This window comes from Folsomia candida, unplaced genomic scaffold (genome assembly GCF_002217175.1).
Source record: "Folsomia candida strain VU population unplaced genomic scaffold, ASM221717v1 Fcan01_Sc013, whole genome shotgun sequence".
In the NCBI taxonomy this organism is placed as follows: Eukaryota; Metazoa; Arthropoda; class Collembola; order Entomobryomorpha; family Isotomidae; genus Folsomia; species Folsomia candida.
The window spans coordinates 1,748,149-1,762,388 of NW_019091205.1; the positions used below are offsets into that span (position 1 = coordinate 1,748,149).

Below are 14,240 nucleotides of genomic sequence, written 5' to 3' on the forward strand. Positions count from 1 at the left end.
TTTCACAAAAATGATAAAGTTTTGTTTTGGCCTGACCTCGCCACTTGTCACTATGCAAAGAAAGTGACCGAGTACCTCAGAAAGAAAAATATTGATTTCGTACCAAAAGATATCAACCCACCTAATGTACCCCAACTCCGCCCAATCGAAAAATTCTGGGCACGTTCTAAGTCAGTATACTCCCGGCTTCAAGATGTGCCTGACACCTTTCGAAAATTCAAAGGACGATGGAAGAAAATCACCTCGGAAGTGGCAAAAACTTCGGGAAAAAATTTAATGAAAAATCTTCGCAAGAAAATCGAACTAGTCGCCAACGGGGGTGTGGCGGCCTTAGCTATTAATTAAATTATGTAGGTACGTATTTGGTATTATACATATGCAAAAAGTTTAAAATTCCGATAACTCATTGTGATTTTATGACCACATTTTCAGACCATTCCCATTCATTCCCGGACGTTCTTTAGTAATGTAATATACTATTGGGTAATCCGATTAAATTAGTACGAGTATCATAACAAACAGTGTCATTAAATGGGGAATTGCTAAATATCAAGTTAGGAAGTTTTTATTCATCTGGGAAATAATTCCTCTGAATTCATGGTCCAATTTGTAAAACAAATAAAGACACTAACAGACTGAATAGAAATGCATTAAATTATGACACATAGGTGGTTGCACAAAATGGGACATACTTGAATACAATTTCTTGTACTCCTCGACGTCTCATTGGAAGGTTGTTCTCTTCTCGAAACTCTGACATCTTAAGGAAAAATGTCCTACAGATTTCATATGGTACCTCTTCTTCATGTAGAAATGTTGTCCAAAACTTCTTCTCATTGAACGATACAATATTGTTATGAGCCTTATTCATGTCTGCCTGTGCAAATTCCATTGAAAGTCACAAACCAATAAAACCTGTTCAAATTTGGACTTATGTATGCACATACTATGTTGGTCGTACGTTTTGATTAATCCGGGGGGCTTTGTGGCACCCAAATTAATCACGCATTGTTGTAATTTCGTAATGAGCATCGATACTTAAATCTGTATGCCATGAGTAATTACAAAATCCTGGCTTAAGTATTTTGCTTACACAACTTAACTATGATTTAGAATGGTCTGCTGATTAATCTTATACTGTCTACAATTATCCACACGGAACAATTAAATGCAAAATGTTGCATCTAACCCTTAACCTAACCGTTCAAATATTGTCGTTCTGACGCTTTTCCTCCTGGGATGTTTGAGTACTATGCGAATCTTAGACATACTAGGGCTTCAATTTTATTGTTTGCAAGCAAGATTTTCTTGTTCTTATTGCATTTTATTCTAGCTATAAGACCGACGAATTCGACGCGCCCAACTATATTACCTAATTTAAGTAGTGGATACATATAATCGTAAATATCACTCTGTTCTAGATATTAATTGGACCACGGCGACACGGGGCGCACCCCACCTTAGTTATATTTTAAAATTTATTTCTTCTAAATGTGCATCTTTGCTTTATGTATATGTGCAAATTTGTACAACTCAATGGGCAATTTATTTTTCCTTGCCCAAATTTACTACTATTCATAAGCGTCAGTTTAATTACCCTTTAGGCAAAAATGAGAGTAAAAATGGTGGATGAGGATGAGACAAAAATTAAGATATTAAAATAGCTAAAAGACGACTAATTTGGTTGAGGCAACAGCTGGCCCCATTGTTGGCGGCGTGTTTAGCCTGGAACTTGATTTAAATACCGTTCCTTGTACTCCCAGTGTGCCCCACCCTTTGAGTCTATGTGTCGTGGTCGGCCAAAATTTACGAAGGATTTCTAACTTAGTTCTTGAATCAATCTCCAACAATTTGATTAGGCCAGAGTCCAGCACCATGGACAGGTTGTGGAGTGTTACAGATGAGTCGGCAATTGGGGTGGCCAGTATCACATTGATGAATCCTTGTTTGACAGAGTTGGCCCTAAGGATCGCCAAGCGCTGGTCTTCAGCAGATAAACTTCCGTGAAACTTAATTAAATTAAGTTTCTTCACAACTTTGTCACTAGTATCGTCCTACCCTCATATTCCTTCACTCTTAGAAATCCAGTATTAAAATAATACCAGGTGGTATTCATATATGACTCTACCAACGTGGTATTGATAAATAATACCGTGTGGTAATAACCCGGTATTAAAGTTTTACAATATCGGTATCAAATTTTTACTCACCGGTATAATTTTAATACCAAGCGGTAGCAACTTTAATACCGAGAAATCAATACCTGCGTGACTATACCGGATTTCTAACAGTGTTAAACTCCGAAAATGTTGTGATCTTAATTAAATGAACATCAATAATAACTTGTATGCATATCTAACAAGGCGACGCTAAATTAAGAAAATTTGGAATTATTAACAAAATTTTTATAACTATCAAAAATTTTGAGAGTTTTCCATAATTATGTTTGACTGAACCATTTTGGAATGGGTACTCCATTATGCTTCGTCCGAATCACACCTTCTCCAAGATCTTCTTACTTCTCATTTTCCTGTGTGGTTTTTGTTAGTATTAAATCTTGACATTCTCCTGCTGATATTTGTTCATATTTTTCGTGTTGAGTAAGATGCAAAGCCCTCTTTATTCCCATGAGTATTAGTAGTACGCAGTATGGCACGTGGCACTCTATTCCAGATATTAATGGGGCCACAGCGAGACAAAGGGGTTGGTAGTAGGGGTTATTTCTTACCTACCACAGCCCCTCTCGCTTAGTTTTATATTTTTTTAAATTTATTTATTCAGAATATTCAACTACGTATGTACACACATGCGTAAATTGGTATTCATTTAGCAGTTTTTTTTTCTTCTTGCCCAAATTTACTACCATTCATTATGAGCAGTATAGTTATCCTTTAGACAAAAACCTGCAAACGTAGTTGTAACTACATTTGCCAGTTTGTTTGCTGAGTTATTCTTAACATACACAATTTGCATGAATATCTTTGATTGCGATACAGGAGAATGGGTACTTGGCCAAGAAGCTTGAACTATCTGGTAGGCTATTTGCAACCATGTAAAAATATTGAGCTGCCAATCATTTCATATGCAGAATGTTGGTTAATGGTTTATTGTGACAGCTCGGATTTTTTGGTCTTGAACAAAATTAACGTAGTTATGTGTGACCATGTGAAATTTCGAAAACAAATGTGCATTAAATTAAATTATATTAATTATAAGATTGGTTATATGTATAGTGTTATGCAAAACGATTTCAAAATACATATTTATAAAATGAAATAGCGTTAAAAAATATATGTAAGTATAAGAATATTTGTATATTTTTAAATAAATTAAATTAAATTAAAATCACGTATTGTACCTTAATTGCTTACCTAGTAATATAATTAAACGTTTTCCTATTATTATCTGTATAGTGTTCTCAAATTATTAATAAATTAGCTCGAATTAAAATGCTTATTCACAACATACCTGTCAATTTTGGGTTCTATGGACAAGCTAATTTTGACGTGAATAAACGAATCTATTAACAAATAAATATTCCTTGTATTCCACAAAAGTTGATCTTTTAATCAAGCGTCATACTTTTAGTATTATTCACATATGTACCACTTAATTAAAAACCATACATATCTATGTATTCAAGAACATATATTTATTTAAACATGAGTTCTGCCAATAATCTTAACCAACCGGTTTATGGTCTCATTATTATTAGCGGAAAGATTCAGTCGCGAAGTGCAGGTGCTGCTTGTTTTACAAGCATATTTAAAATGCATTCTAAAACATGTACTCCAGAGATTTTCAAGAGTCCAAATTCTTCCCAAATTACATAATGTAAGAGTGAAAACTAAATATGCATTATATCGATTAATACATGTTTATGTATATTTATGTACATATTTATAATAAATACGTACAACCTGCATAAATAAATATTTAGTTTTCATTTTATATGGCCAGCTTCACAGCACATTCGATTTCCTAATTTATCCTAGACACAAAATTTCCAGGAGGAATTTCCAGGAGTTTTATTTCCATCCTTTACATCACCACTAACCGTAGACTTCAACCTTTTCGAATTTTTCAACCTTTCCTTAATTCCAATCGACCATTTTTACGAACATATGCATTTATACACACATCCATACCTGGCTATTTGTACCCTTGGATTATTTTACTGCGTCATCATAACTTAATAAAATCCAACAAGATTTATTAAATATGTTACAGCTAGTTCACAATACTTTTCTACGCTACACATGTGCATACATAACTTTGCCATCCTGTCGTATTACAAGGCGCACTTTTTCATTCCAAGCTTGTCAATTATTACAGTGATTTCAGCCATCACACTTAAATTCAGAAATACATGAACAATATTTGTAGCACTTTGAAATTTATATTCCTGTCCTAAAGTATAATTACTAATTACCTAAGTAACCCAAATTACCTTCTTACTCGGATGTCAAAATAAATAATAATGACGTATTCAACCATTTCCTTTCTTTGCACGTTCATACATATACAGGGTGATTTAAATATCACGCTACAATGGAAAATTTTTCAATCAAAAAAACGAAATCTCCATTAGTTAGAGAATTTAGGATTGAAATTTGTATTTAATTATTAAAACTGATGCAACACTGATTACGAAATTCATAAAATCTTGAATTGTACGGAAAAAATTTCGGTAACTAATGGAAATTTTGGAATTTTTACCATACATACATACATTGAGCCATTTAATCATCGACCAAAGACTTGACCTTCCGATTTTTATTAAAATATTAAATGACAATTGTTGGGAGAAACTAGCTGGGTGTTAAGTGAACAGCAATCATGCAAACATACAGGTGAAAAAATGTGCAGTGGGATACAGTGTAAGGAAAAGGGCTGAATTTTTAGAGCTTGAGGGGTCCGGATTAGGCCTTTTTGTCAACTTTTCTACCTGAATGGTCTTCTTCAGTACGACAAGGATCACGATCTGATACGGACCCTTCAAATACTAAAAAAATGAGCCACTCTCCTTACACTTGATCACATTAATCATGTATTTCTGCTCCCAAGGGCTAACGGATGGTTATTTTTATCCAGGAATTTGTCAAATTTTTACTCGTTGCTAAATATGGTTACAAAAATGCAACCCTTTCTCACACCATGCGGACCAGCATTAACTTTACGCGTGGGCTTACATATGTACATACATATATTTATTAGCATTATTATACGATACATATGTAAAAATGCATGAGCTGAACCAGAGCAACTCTGGCACAAACTCTGTTTTCATCTTTAGCCATAAATAAGGAAAGTTTCTACAGGTAAGTACATATATTTCATTCTGTCTCACCCTGGTAAGAATTTCTTACTAAGTAAGGCCAGTAAAATCTCCTCATCAGCAGGACCACGCAGATTTCATCCTGTTTTATCTTTTCTTATCAGTTACAAGTTGTCAGAAGAAAAAAGTTCCCTTGGTTTCATGTAAATCAGGCATCGATTTTATTACATTGTCTTATAAGGATTGTCCAAAAAGCATCGGATCGACTTGAGGGCGGTGGATCATATCATTCTAAGGTTAATTATAACATGGTGCATAATATGAGTCACACAGGGAGGTTGGGCGTCGAAATCTCCGAAAATCTATCACATACTTTATGTACGGCTTCATACCAATATATTTAAAGTTAATTAGCAACCTGAATAAATTCGTCAAAACACCTAATAAAATAACTGGATTTGCGTTCCCTGTATGTAGAACTTCTATTTCATCAACTAATGCAACGTGGAGATGGAAAACAAATCCCAAAAAACTCAGCCACGTGATGGCGTTCTATTCACTTGGACGAGGACCGATTCCACGACCCCGTTTTGCGGGCCTGCCGGGGTTTTCGGCGTCACTCCGCTTGAATGGAAGCGAGAAGTCATAATTCTTAATAATTCGAGCCAAAAGGTAAGCGAAATAAGGGGACGTAACGGACGAAGAAAAACTTCGTCATGAAATTCACCACATCTGAGATGGATTTGATTTACGAGCCGAACCACGTGATGAACCTGCTACATCGAGCGGCCCATCAAATGAGGGCGGTAAAATTTGAAGCCATGAATATTGAAATTAGTCGATATCATTGGAATGAGATTAATGATAAGATTGTCGAATTAGAGGAAAGATTCTATCAAGATTTATCCACACTTTTAAACCAACCCGATTTTCCCGCGGTTAAAGTGCTTGTCATAAATCCAGAGTATTTAACCCCGATTTCAATCCTTCTCACAAAATTTAGCGATTCCCTGGTCGAGCTCGACATCCACATTAAAGTGGTCTGGATAAAGTATGAAAGAATCTCGAATAAAAACTATGAATTTCCGGAGGATCTAATGTTTCCAAGATTAAAAAAGTTAACGCTCAAGTTCTCTGATCATAGATTCGGTTATCTGCGTAAGGAGGGTGACCCGTATAAAATAGCGGGTTCTAAATCTCTGAAAATACTACTTAAAGCCTCCCTACGAATTGTAGAGCTCGCTTTAAAAAATTATGGCAGACTTCCTTGTAATTTCGGTTGCTTTAAAAATTTGAGAAAACTAACGATTTACGGTAAAAACAAGTTTTTCCAAACACTTTTGCATCTGCACGATTGTCTCACAAAATTTTTGACTTTACCGACTGATAAATTACGTTCGTTTAAACTCGTCTTTCGAGATGTTGACGTGCAAGATGACGCAGAGAAAGCGTTGCTATGTTTCCTTCAAAAGCAGCGGCAAAGTTTGAAAAACCTGACACTTTCCTTCATACTAATCAGACGTAAGAATAGGATTCCTATTCATGGAATTCATAGAGTCACGTTGCCGAGATGCATGCCAAATTTGGAGAAATTATGGATAAGTGTGGAGGATGATAAGTTGGGATCGGATTCTGCGCACGGATTTAAATTGCGGACGCAAATAAGGAAGGAGAAGAGTAGGGATTTTGAAATTATTGAGGATACGTCGAAGGCGCCGTGGGTGGTACGGGATGGAAGGGAATGTGGTCAAGGATTATTGTGTCGTGGGTGTAATGGTTCTTTGGTGTTCGGAAAATTACGTGAATTTCGGAGAGATAATTTGGATTCGGATCATTCTGATTCTCAACTTGAAATCGAATCCGAATGATGTGCATATGCACTGTAAAAAGTGTGGTAGAATCGCAAATACTCCGTAGTGGTATTGATTTAGGTAACATGTATATGTAATTTCTTACATCTACAAGAATCACTAATTAAATTGGTCAAATATGGTGATTTTCAATTTCTTTCAAAATTATGCGTACAAAATTGTAATTATAATGTTCTTAAATCTCAAGAACTGAAAATTTCCACTTGGTGAATTTAATACGAATAAAATATATAATCATGATAAAATTTTTCATTTTTGAGTTCTTCATTACATAAATATAGATCAAACCATTTGCGGCGATAAGTTCATTCAAACTTGATTCAAATTTTACGAACTATGTATGTACATATGAAATCTGTTGACGGAAACCAGTTTAAGGTTGAAAACCACACTAATTAGTATTCACATGTCTCCTCTGACATCCTACTAATTTCCCAGGGAACTAGGGTACACACCACCCTTAAAATCAATTGGTGCACCACTGGCTTCAAAAATAGGTTGCATGACGTCCACAATTTCTGGGACCTGCATTTATTATAAAACCAGATATTGGACAAGTTAAGCCATGAAATTTTCAGGTATGTATTTATATACTCATCAAAACCTGGCAATTTTAAGCCTTGGATTCTTTCACCGGGTCATCATAACTTAATTAAAATCCAATACGATTTATTAAGTATGTTTCAGGAAAGTAGATCTACGCTACATACATATATGTACAGACATAACTTTTATTGTAAATGATTATAGTAGTGAGTTCTGAGAAATCTCATTTTTCCCACACCACGTTTTCATGCAAAGTTCCCGCAAGAATTTGGCAAGAGAAAGTCGTCAGTTTACGCTGTTATGAGCAGAGAGTCAGTTATGTTTTTTAGCTCTCTCGCCATTTTTTGTAAAATATTAGTAAAATTGGGATTCAATTAAATAAAATCCAGTTTAAGTAAATAACCCTAGCCGATAAGTGTGCATTGGGTTTATTTTGTGTTGCCATCGGAAAGCAGACCTTATCAAAACCTCACCCACAATTCGCGAAAGCTATCAGCGGGTAGCTGATATATTCTCTTCGCAACATTTGGCGCCCCCGGGTGGGCTTCGTGGTTTGATAAGCAATTGTTCTTGTGGTGGAAGTTAGAGGACGGTGCCCCATCAGCCCTTCCGGATTCAAAGGAGATTCGAGGAGGAGGAGCCGCTCTATTTCACCAACTGTGGATTCACGTATTTTGCCTCTTTGAGGACCCTGCCCTGAGTGTTCGGGGACCGATCAGGTGATACTAATCCAATTTATTTGATTATCTTGCGAGAGGACAAGATTGAGTCGCTGTCTGGAAGGAGTCAACCCATTCAGTGGATAATATAAAAACGTTTTGCCTCTTTGAGGGCCAGCTCCTGAGCATTCGGGAGCATTTGAGGTGGATATCTGTCCAATTTTGTGTCTTATTGACAATATATTAATATTTGTTCGTTTCTTGGGTTTGTTGATCTACTGAGCTTCAACATGGATCAGTTACGACGGAGGAGAGCCCCACTTCGCGCAGCGCTGACGAGAGCGGTGAATGAAGCGAAGATGGAATTTGAAAAGGATGAACCGGATCGAGAAGTGCTTCAATCCAAGCTTGATAAGTTGGAGGAGTTGATGCCGGATGTCATCGTTATCGATAATAAGATTTTGGACGCAATGCTTGAGGCATCATGTACAGATGAAGAACTGGAACAAGAAAGTCTACCAGTAGAGGAATATCGAGACCGAGTTCGAGATATGAAGAGAAAATTGAGTAAAACAATTAATCCTGACGCAAGACCATCATCACCAAGTAGCAGTGAGTATAGTACAGCATCGGGCAACTCTCAACATAAGAAGAGAACTTTTAAGCTCCCCAAGATTGAATTGAAGAAATTTGGAGGAGAATTAAAAGATTGGTTGGGCTGGTGGTCGCTATTCAAGAAAATACACGAGGATGATGATCTTGACGTTGCGGATAAGTTCCACTATTTACTTCAGTCAATGGAAAAGGGCACAAGAGCCTACGAATTAGTAAATAGTTACCCACCAACGGCACAAAATTATCCTAAAGCTATCAATGCGCTTCAAGAGCGATTCGGTAAAGAAAAATTGCTTGTCCAAGTCTATGTTCGAGATCTACTGAAGATAGTGATCAACAATTCAAAGTCAAGTGAAAAGGTGCAACTATCAAAATTTCATGATAAGATGGAGTCGGCACTCAGAGCGCTAGAATCCTTAAAAGTGACTGCTGATCAGGCTGCTCTATTTATTTACCCGATGGTGGAATCAAGTCTACCGGAGGAGACTCTCATCGCATGGCAGCGAAGCCCCTTAAATGGTGCTGATGGATCAACTTTTAATCCCCCCAGGAACGAGTTAGATTTCATTATGCAATTTTTGAAGAAAGAAGTAGAATTTGAGGATCAGAGAGCTCTTGTCCAGTCTGGATTCTCTACTCTACACGTTAATAAGAAAAAGAAGGATTGCCACAACAAGCTCTCCAACCAAGAAGATATTCCGACTGGGGCTAGCCTATTTGTAGGTCAAGGTGCATCGTGTGTATTCTGCGGAAAAAGTAATCATCGGAGCACCGAGTGCTATCGAGCAGAGAAGAATCTGTCTTGGAGTGAAAAGAGTGACATTTTGAAGAAAAATAGATTGTGCTTCAGGTGCATGCTTGGTGGACATCGATCAAAGGATTGCAAAGTAAAATTAAAGTGTAATTTTTGTGAAGAATCTCATGTTAGATCGATGTGTCCCACTCTACCAATTAATCAAAAGAAAATTGAACGAAGAAATGAAGTGTGCCATCCAAACCAGAATCAAGCCACGGTTCCAGTCACCAGCGCCCAAAATGCCAATCATACGTGTCGTACAGATGTTTTAATGAAAACTTTGGTAGTTCGAGTGCTTGGGCCGAAGGGGTCAAAAGTTGTTCGCCTCATATTTGATGAAGGGAGCCAGCAGTCGACCGGAGGTCAAGCCATAATCAAGAAAGTGGGCAGTGAGCTAGTTGGCGAAGAGTGGGCCAGGAACGTTCTGTTTGGTGGAACCTTAACAGCTCCAAGAAAAGTCAAAAGTTTCAATGTCAAGGTGCAAAGTCTAGATGGAAAGCACACACGTGAAATTCTTATGAGAGAAGCCCCAACTATTTGTGGTGATATTGCCAGGATTCCTGTCGGCCCATGGATGAAGGAGCTGAAAAGGAGGAAGATATGGCTCACAGATTTTGAAAATACTATAGTCGACAGTCAAGACGTTGAAATTTTAATCGGAAGTGATTACTGGGGACAATTAGTTGTTGGAAAGCCAGTATTATTAGAATGTGGGCTTGTCGCGGTGGATACCATTTTTGGCTGGACACTCAGTGGTCCTATTTATGGGGACAAGAAAAGTACAACAGCACTGATGGGAATCTCTCAAGTAATTACAGAGTCCAGTGTCCAGGATTTATGGAATCTCGAGACAATAGGAATTACTGATCCGTTTGAAAGTAAATCAAGAGAAGAATGTGAGGAAGCAGCGAGACAGCACTTCCTAAGAACTGTTTCAAAAAGTGAAAATGGAAGGTACACAGTAACACTTCCATGGCTGGATGGAGCGCCTGAAATTCCGGGCAACAAATCGGTCGCGGAAAAACGTCTCGTCTCCACCACCAACAAATTAAGGAGTCAAGGTCAACTTGAAAATTATGACAAGATCTTTTCTGAGTGGGAGAAAGAGGGTTTCATTGACGAAGTGAAAGTGGATTCAGATTCACCATGCCACTACCTCCCCCATCGAGCGGTGATCAAGCCTGAAAGTCAGACAACACCAGTAAGACCCGTTTTCGATGCTTCATGTAAAGTTGGAAGGAGCCCTTCGCTTAACGACTGTCTTGAAAAAGGCCCCAACTTATTGGAATTAATCCCTGCAATTTTACTAAGATTCAGGAAAAAGAAAATAGGAGTTATTTCCGACGTGCGAAAAGCATTCCAGATGATCCAAGTTGCAGAAAAGGATCAAGATTATCAGCGGTTTCTGTGGTGGAAAAATATGGAAACAAAAGAAATCAAAATTTTGCGACATAAAAGAGTGGTGTTCGGAGTCAACTGCAGTCCGTTCTTGTTAGGTGCAGTTATTGAGTTTCACTTGAAGTCAGTAAGTGGAGATTTACGTCTCATAGCGCTACAACTCCTTCACTCACTCTACGTCGACAACTCTGTGACATCAGTGGATTCACACCAAGAACGTGAAGATTTTGAAAAGGCCTGTGTGATGATGATGGCGGAAGCAGGAATGGAACTCCGACAATGGGAGCATTCATCTGTCATAAAAAGAGGTCGCCAGGATTTTACTACAGTACTTGGTCTTACGTGGGATAAGGAAGCAGACGAGCTGTTTGTCGAAATCCCAAAAAACGAGCCAACCGGGAAGATGACGAAGAGACTCATCCTCTCTCAAATTCAGAAGATTTTTGACCCATTGGGGTTTGTTTGTCCAGCAACGTTGATTCCGAAGAGGTTGCTCCAGAAGACTTGGCAAGATAAGAAATCTTGGGACGAAGAACTTGAAGATTCCGTCAAGAAAGAATTTATTGACTGGTGGAAAGAAGTGTCAGTTTTAGAGAAGATTGGAATACCAAGATGGGCTTTCAATTCAGAGAATGCCAATAATGTCCAGCTTCATGTTTTCAGCGATGCCAGCAAGTTAGCCTATGCTGCTGTAATTTTTGCGAGAATTGAAGGAGAACATGGTGTTTCTATTCAACTTTTACAAGCAAAAGCAAGAATAGCCCCCTTGAAGCCGGTAACAATTCCACGACTTGAGTTATTAGGCTGCAGCATCGCGGCGAGACTGGTGACAAGAGTGTTATCAAGGCGTTGTCAATGGAGGGGTTACGAATCGTATGCTGGAGCGACTCGACTACAGCCCTCGCATGGATAAAGAGAAACGATCAGTGGGGAACATTTGTGGGGAACCGTGTGAAAGAGATTTGTTCCTTAACAAAAGCCGAGGAATGGAGACATGTCCCCGGGTTGATTAATCCGGCAGACCTGCCATCACGAGGATGTACTCCGAGCCAACTGTTAAGTTCCAAGTGGTGGGAAGGTCCAGGCTGGTTAAAAGGGCCAGAAGAAGAGTGGCCGTTGCAGGAAGCAAGTCCCGATGAAGAAGAAATTTTAGCGGAGAAGAAAAAGGCAGCAAAGATTGTGCTGGTTACGACCGTCTCCTCCTTGCCGTGGTACATGGAGGCGTCGCCTTCATTTCATAAGAACGTCCGAGTATTGGCATATATTATGAGAGCCATAAGGAATCGCTTCAAGAAAAATGCAGCAGTGGGTTTGCAGGAATGGGAATTGTCGGAAGCTGAAAAGTTTATTTTTATGGAAGAACAGAAAGTGTTTGAATCCAGTGTCGTTGATGGTCTCCAAGTTGAACAAGATCACGATGGACTATTGCGAGTGAAAACGAAGATTCTGAATTTACCCGATACTGATGCCTTCCGGAAACCTGTCCTCCTCCCGAAGAATAGTCTGGTTGTTGATCAGTTGATCCGAACAGAGCATCTCCGCAACAAGCACGCCGGTCTGCAGATCATGATGAGCAAACTACGAGAGAAAGTCTGGATACTACAGTCTCGTCAAGCAATAAAGAAAGTTCTGAGCCGCTGCACTGTGTGTAGGAGATTTACATCAAAGAAATGTGAAGTTCCGTGTGCTCCACTACCCGAGGCCAGGGTCAAGTTAGCCAGGGTGTTTCAAGTCATAGGAATCGACCTTGCTGGACCACTATTTCTGAAAACTGGAGAGAAGGTGTGGATGGTTTTGTACACTTGTGCTGTATACCGAGCAGTGCATTTGGAAATAGTAACCCAGTTGACGGCTGAAGAATTCTTATTGAGTCTCCATCGATTTATAAGCAGGAGAGGACGACCAAGTATTATTTATACCGACAATGGGACTAATTTTGAAGGTGCATCAAATGCGATTAATTTGTTGGACTGGGAGAGGATCCAGCAAGAAACAAAGGTCACTCGAATCGAATGGAAGTTTATTGTTCCTTCCTCTCCTTGGTGGGGAGGGTTCTGGGAAAGGCTCATCCGGTCCTGCAAAGATTTATTGAAGAGGATGTTGGGTCCTAGGAAGCTTCATTTGAAAGAGTTGGAGACATGTATGTTCGAAGTGGAGGCGGTGATAAACAGCCGACCTCTTACTTATATTTCTGAAGATAAAGACGACTTGGTGCCCCTGACCCCTGCCATGTTTCTACAGGACAACCGAGAAGTGGAATTTCCTGAAGAAATGGCTCTGGATGCTCAAGCTCTTCGAAATCAACATAAGAGTTTAGTCAAGATGAGGGAAGAACTGAGGACGCGATTTCGCAGCGAATATCTATCCCTATTAGTTCAACGAGGAAAGGAAAAGAAGCTCCCAGATTTCCATGTGGGAGATGTCGTTCTTATCGGATCGGATGATAAAAAGCGCATTTTGTGGCCAATGGGAAGCATACTGGAGCTGATTCAAGGAAGAGATGGTCAGATCCGAATTGCAAAGTTGAAAACCCAACATGGGATTTGGACTCGTCCATTGCAACGTTTATATTCGTTAGAAGTTTCTACAAGGGATGTTCCTGATGTGAAAAAAGTGAAGCAGATTTCCAGTCAAGATGCTGTGAGAAATCTGGAAAAAGAAGCTGAGACAAGAACCCGATTTGGAAGGAAAGTTAAGCAACCTCAGCGCCTAGGAATTTAAGTAAAATGTGGTGTTTATGATTCAATGTAATAGTAATGTTTTCATGTTTGTTTCTTTTGTTTGCTCCTCTCACAAAAGAAAGTGGGAGGATATTGTAAATGATTATAGTAGTGAGTTCTGAGAAATCTCATTTTTCCCACACCACGTTTTCATGCAAAGTTCCCGCAAGAATTTGGCAAGAGAAAGTCGTCAGTTTACGCTGTTATGAGCAGAGAGTCAGTTATGTTTTTTAGCTCTCTCGCCATTTTTTGTAAAATATTAGTAAAATTGGGATTCAATTAAATAAAATCCAGTTTAAGTAAATAACCCTAGCCGATAAGTGTGCATTGGGTTTATTTTGTGTTGCCATCGGAAAG

The 14,240-nt window shown here is 38.6% G+C and overlaps 1 protein-coding gene across 1 annotated transcript; it reads left to right on the forward strand.

The window, feature by feature from the left end:
* Window positions 1-8,644: 8,644 nt before the first annotated feature.
* LOC110855520 lies at window positions 8,645-13,884 on the forward strand. Its single transcript, XM_035856518.1, has 2 exons — window positions 8,645-11,938; window positions 12,079-13,884. The coding sequence occupies exons 1-2, from the start codon at window positions 8,645-8,647 to the stop codon at window positions 13,882-13,884; spliced, it is 5,100 nt and encodes a 1,699-aa protein (XP_035712411.1).
* The last annotated feature ends 356 nt before the right edge of the window (window positions 13,885-14,240 follow it).

Excerpts from the sequence above, each read along its gene's own strand:
- LOC110855520 (XM_035856518.1), top strand. The coding sequence starts at position 8,645 with ATGGATCAGTTACGACGGAGGAGAGCCCCACTTCGCGCAGCGCTGACG. Across the intron at positions 11,939-12,078 it reads GAATAGCCCCCTTGAAGCCG|AGAAACGATCAGTGGGGAAC; the intron begins GTAACAATTCCA and ends GCATGGATAAAG.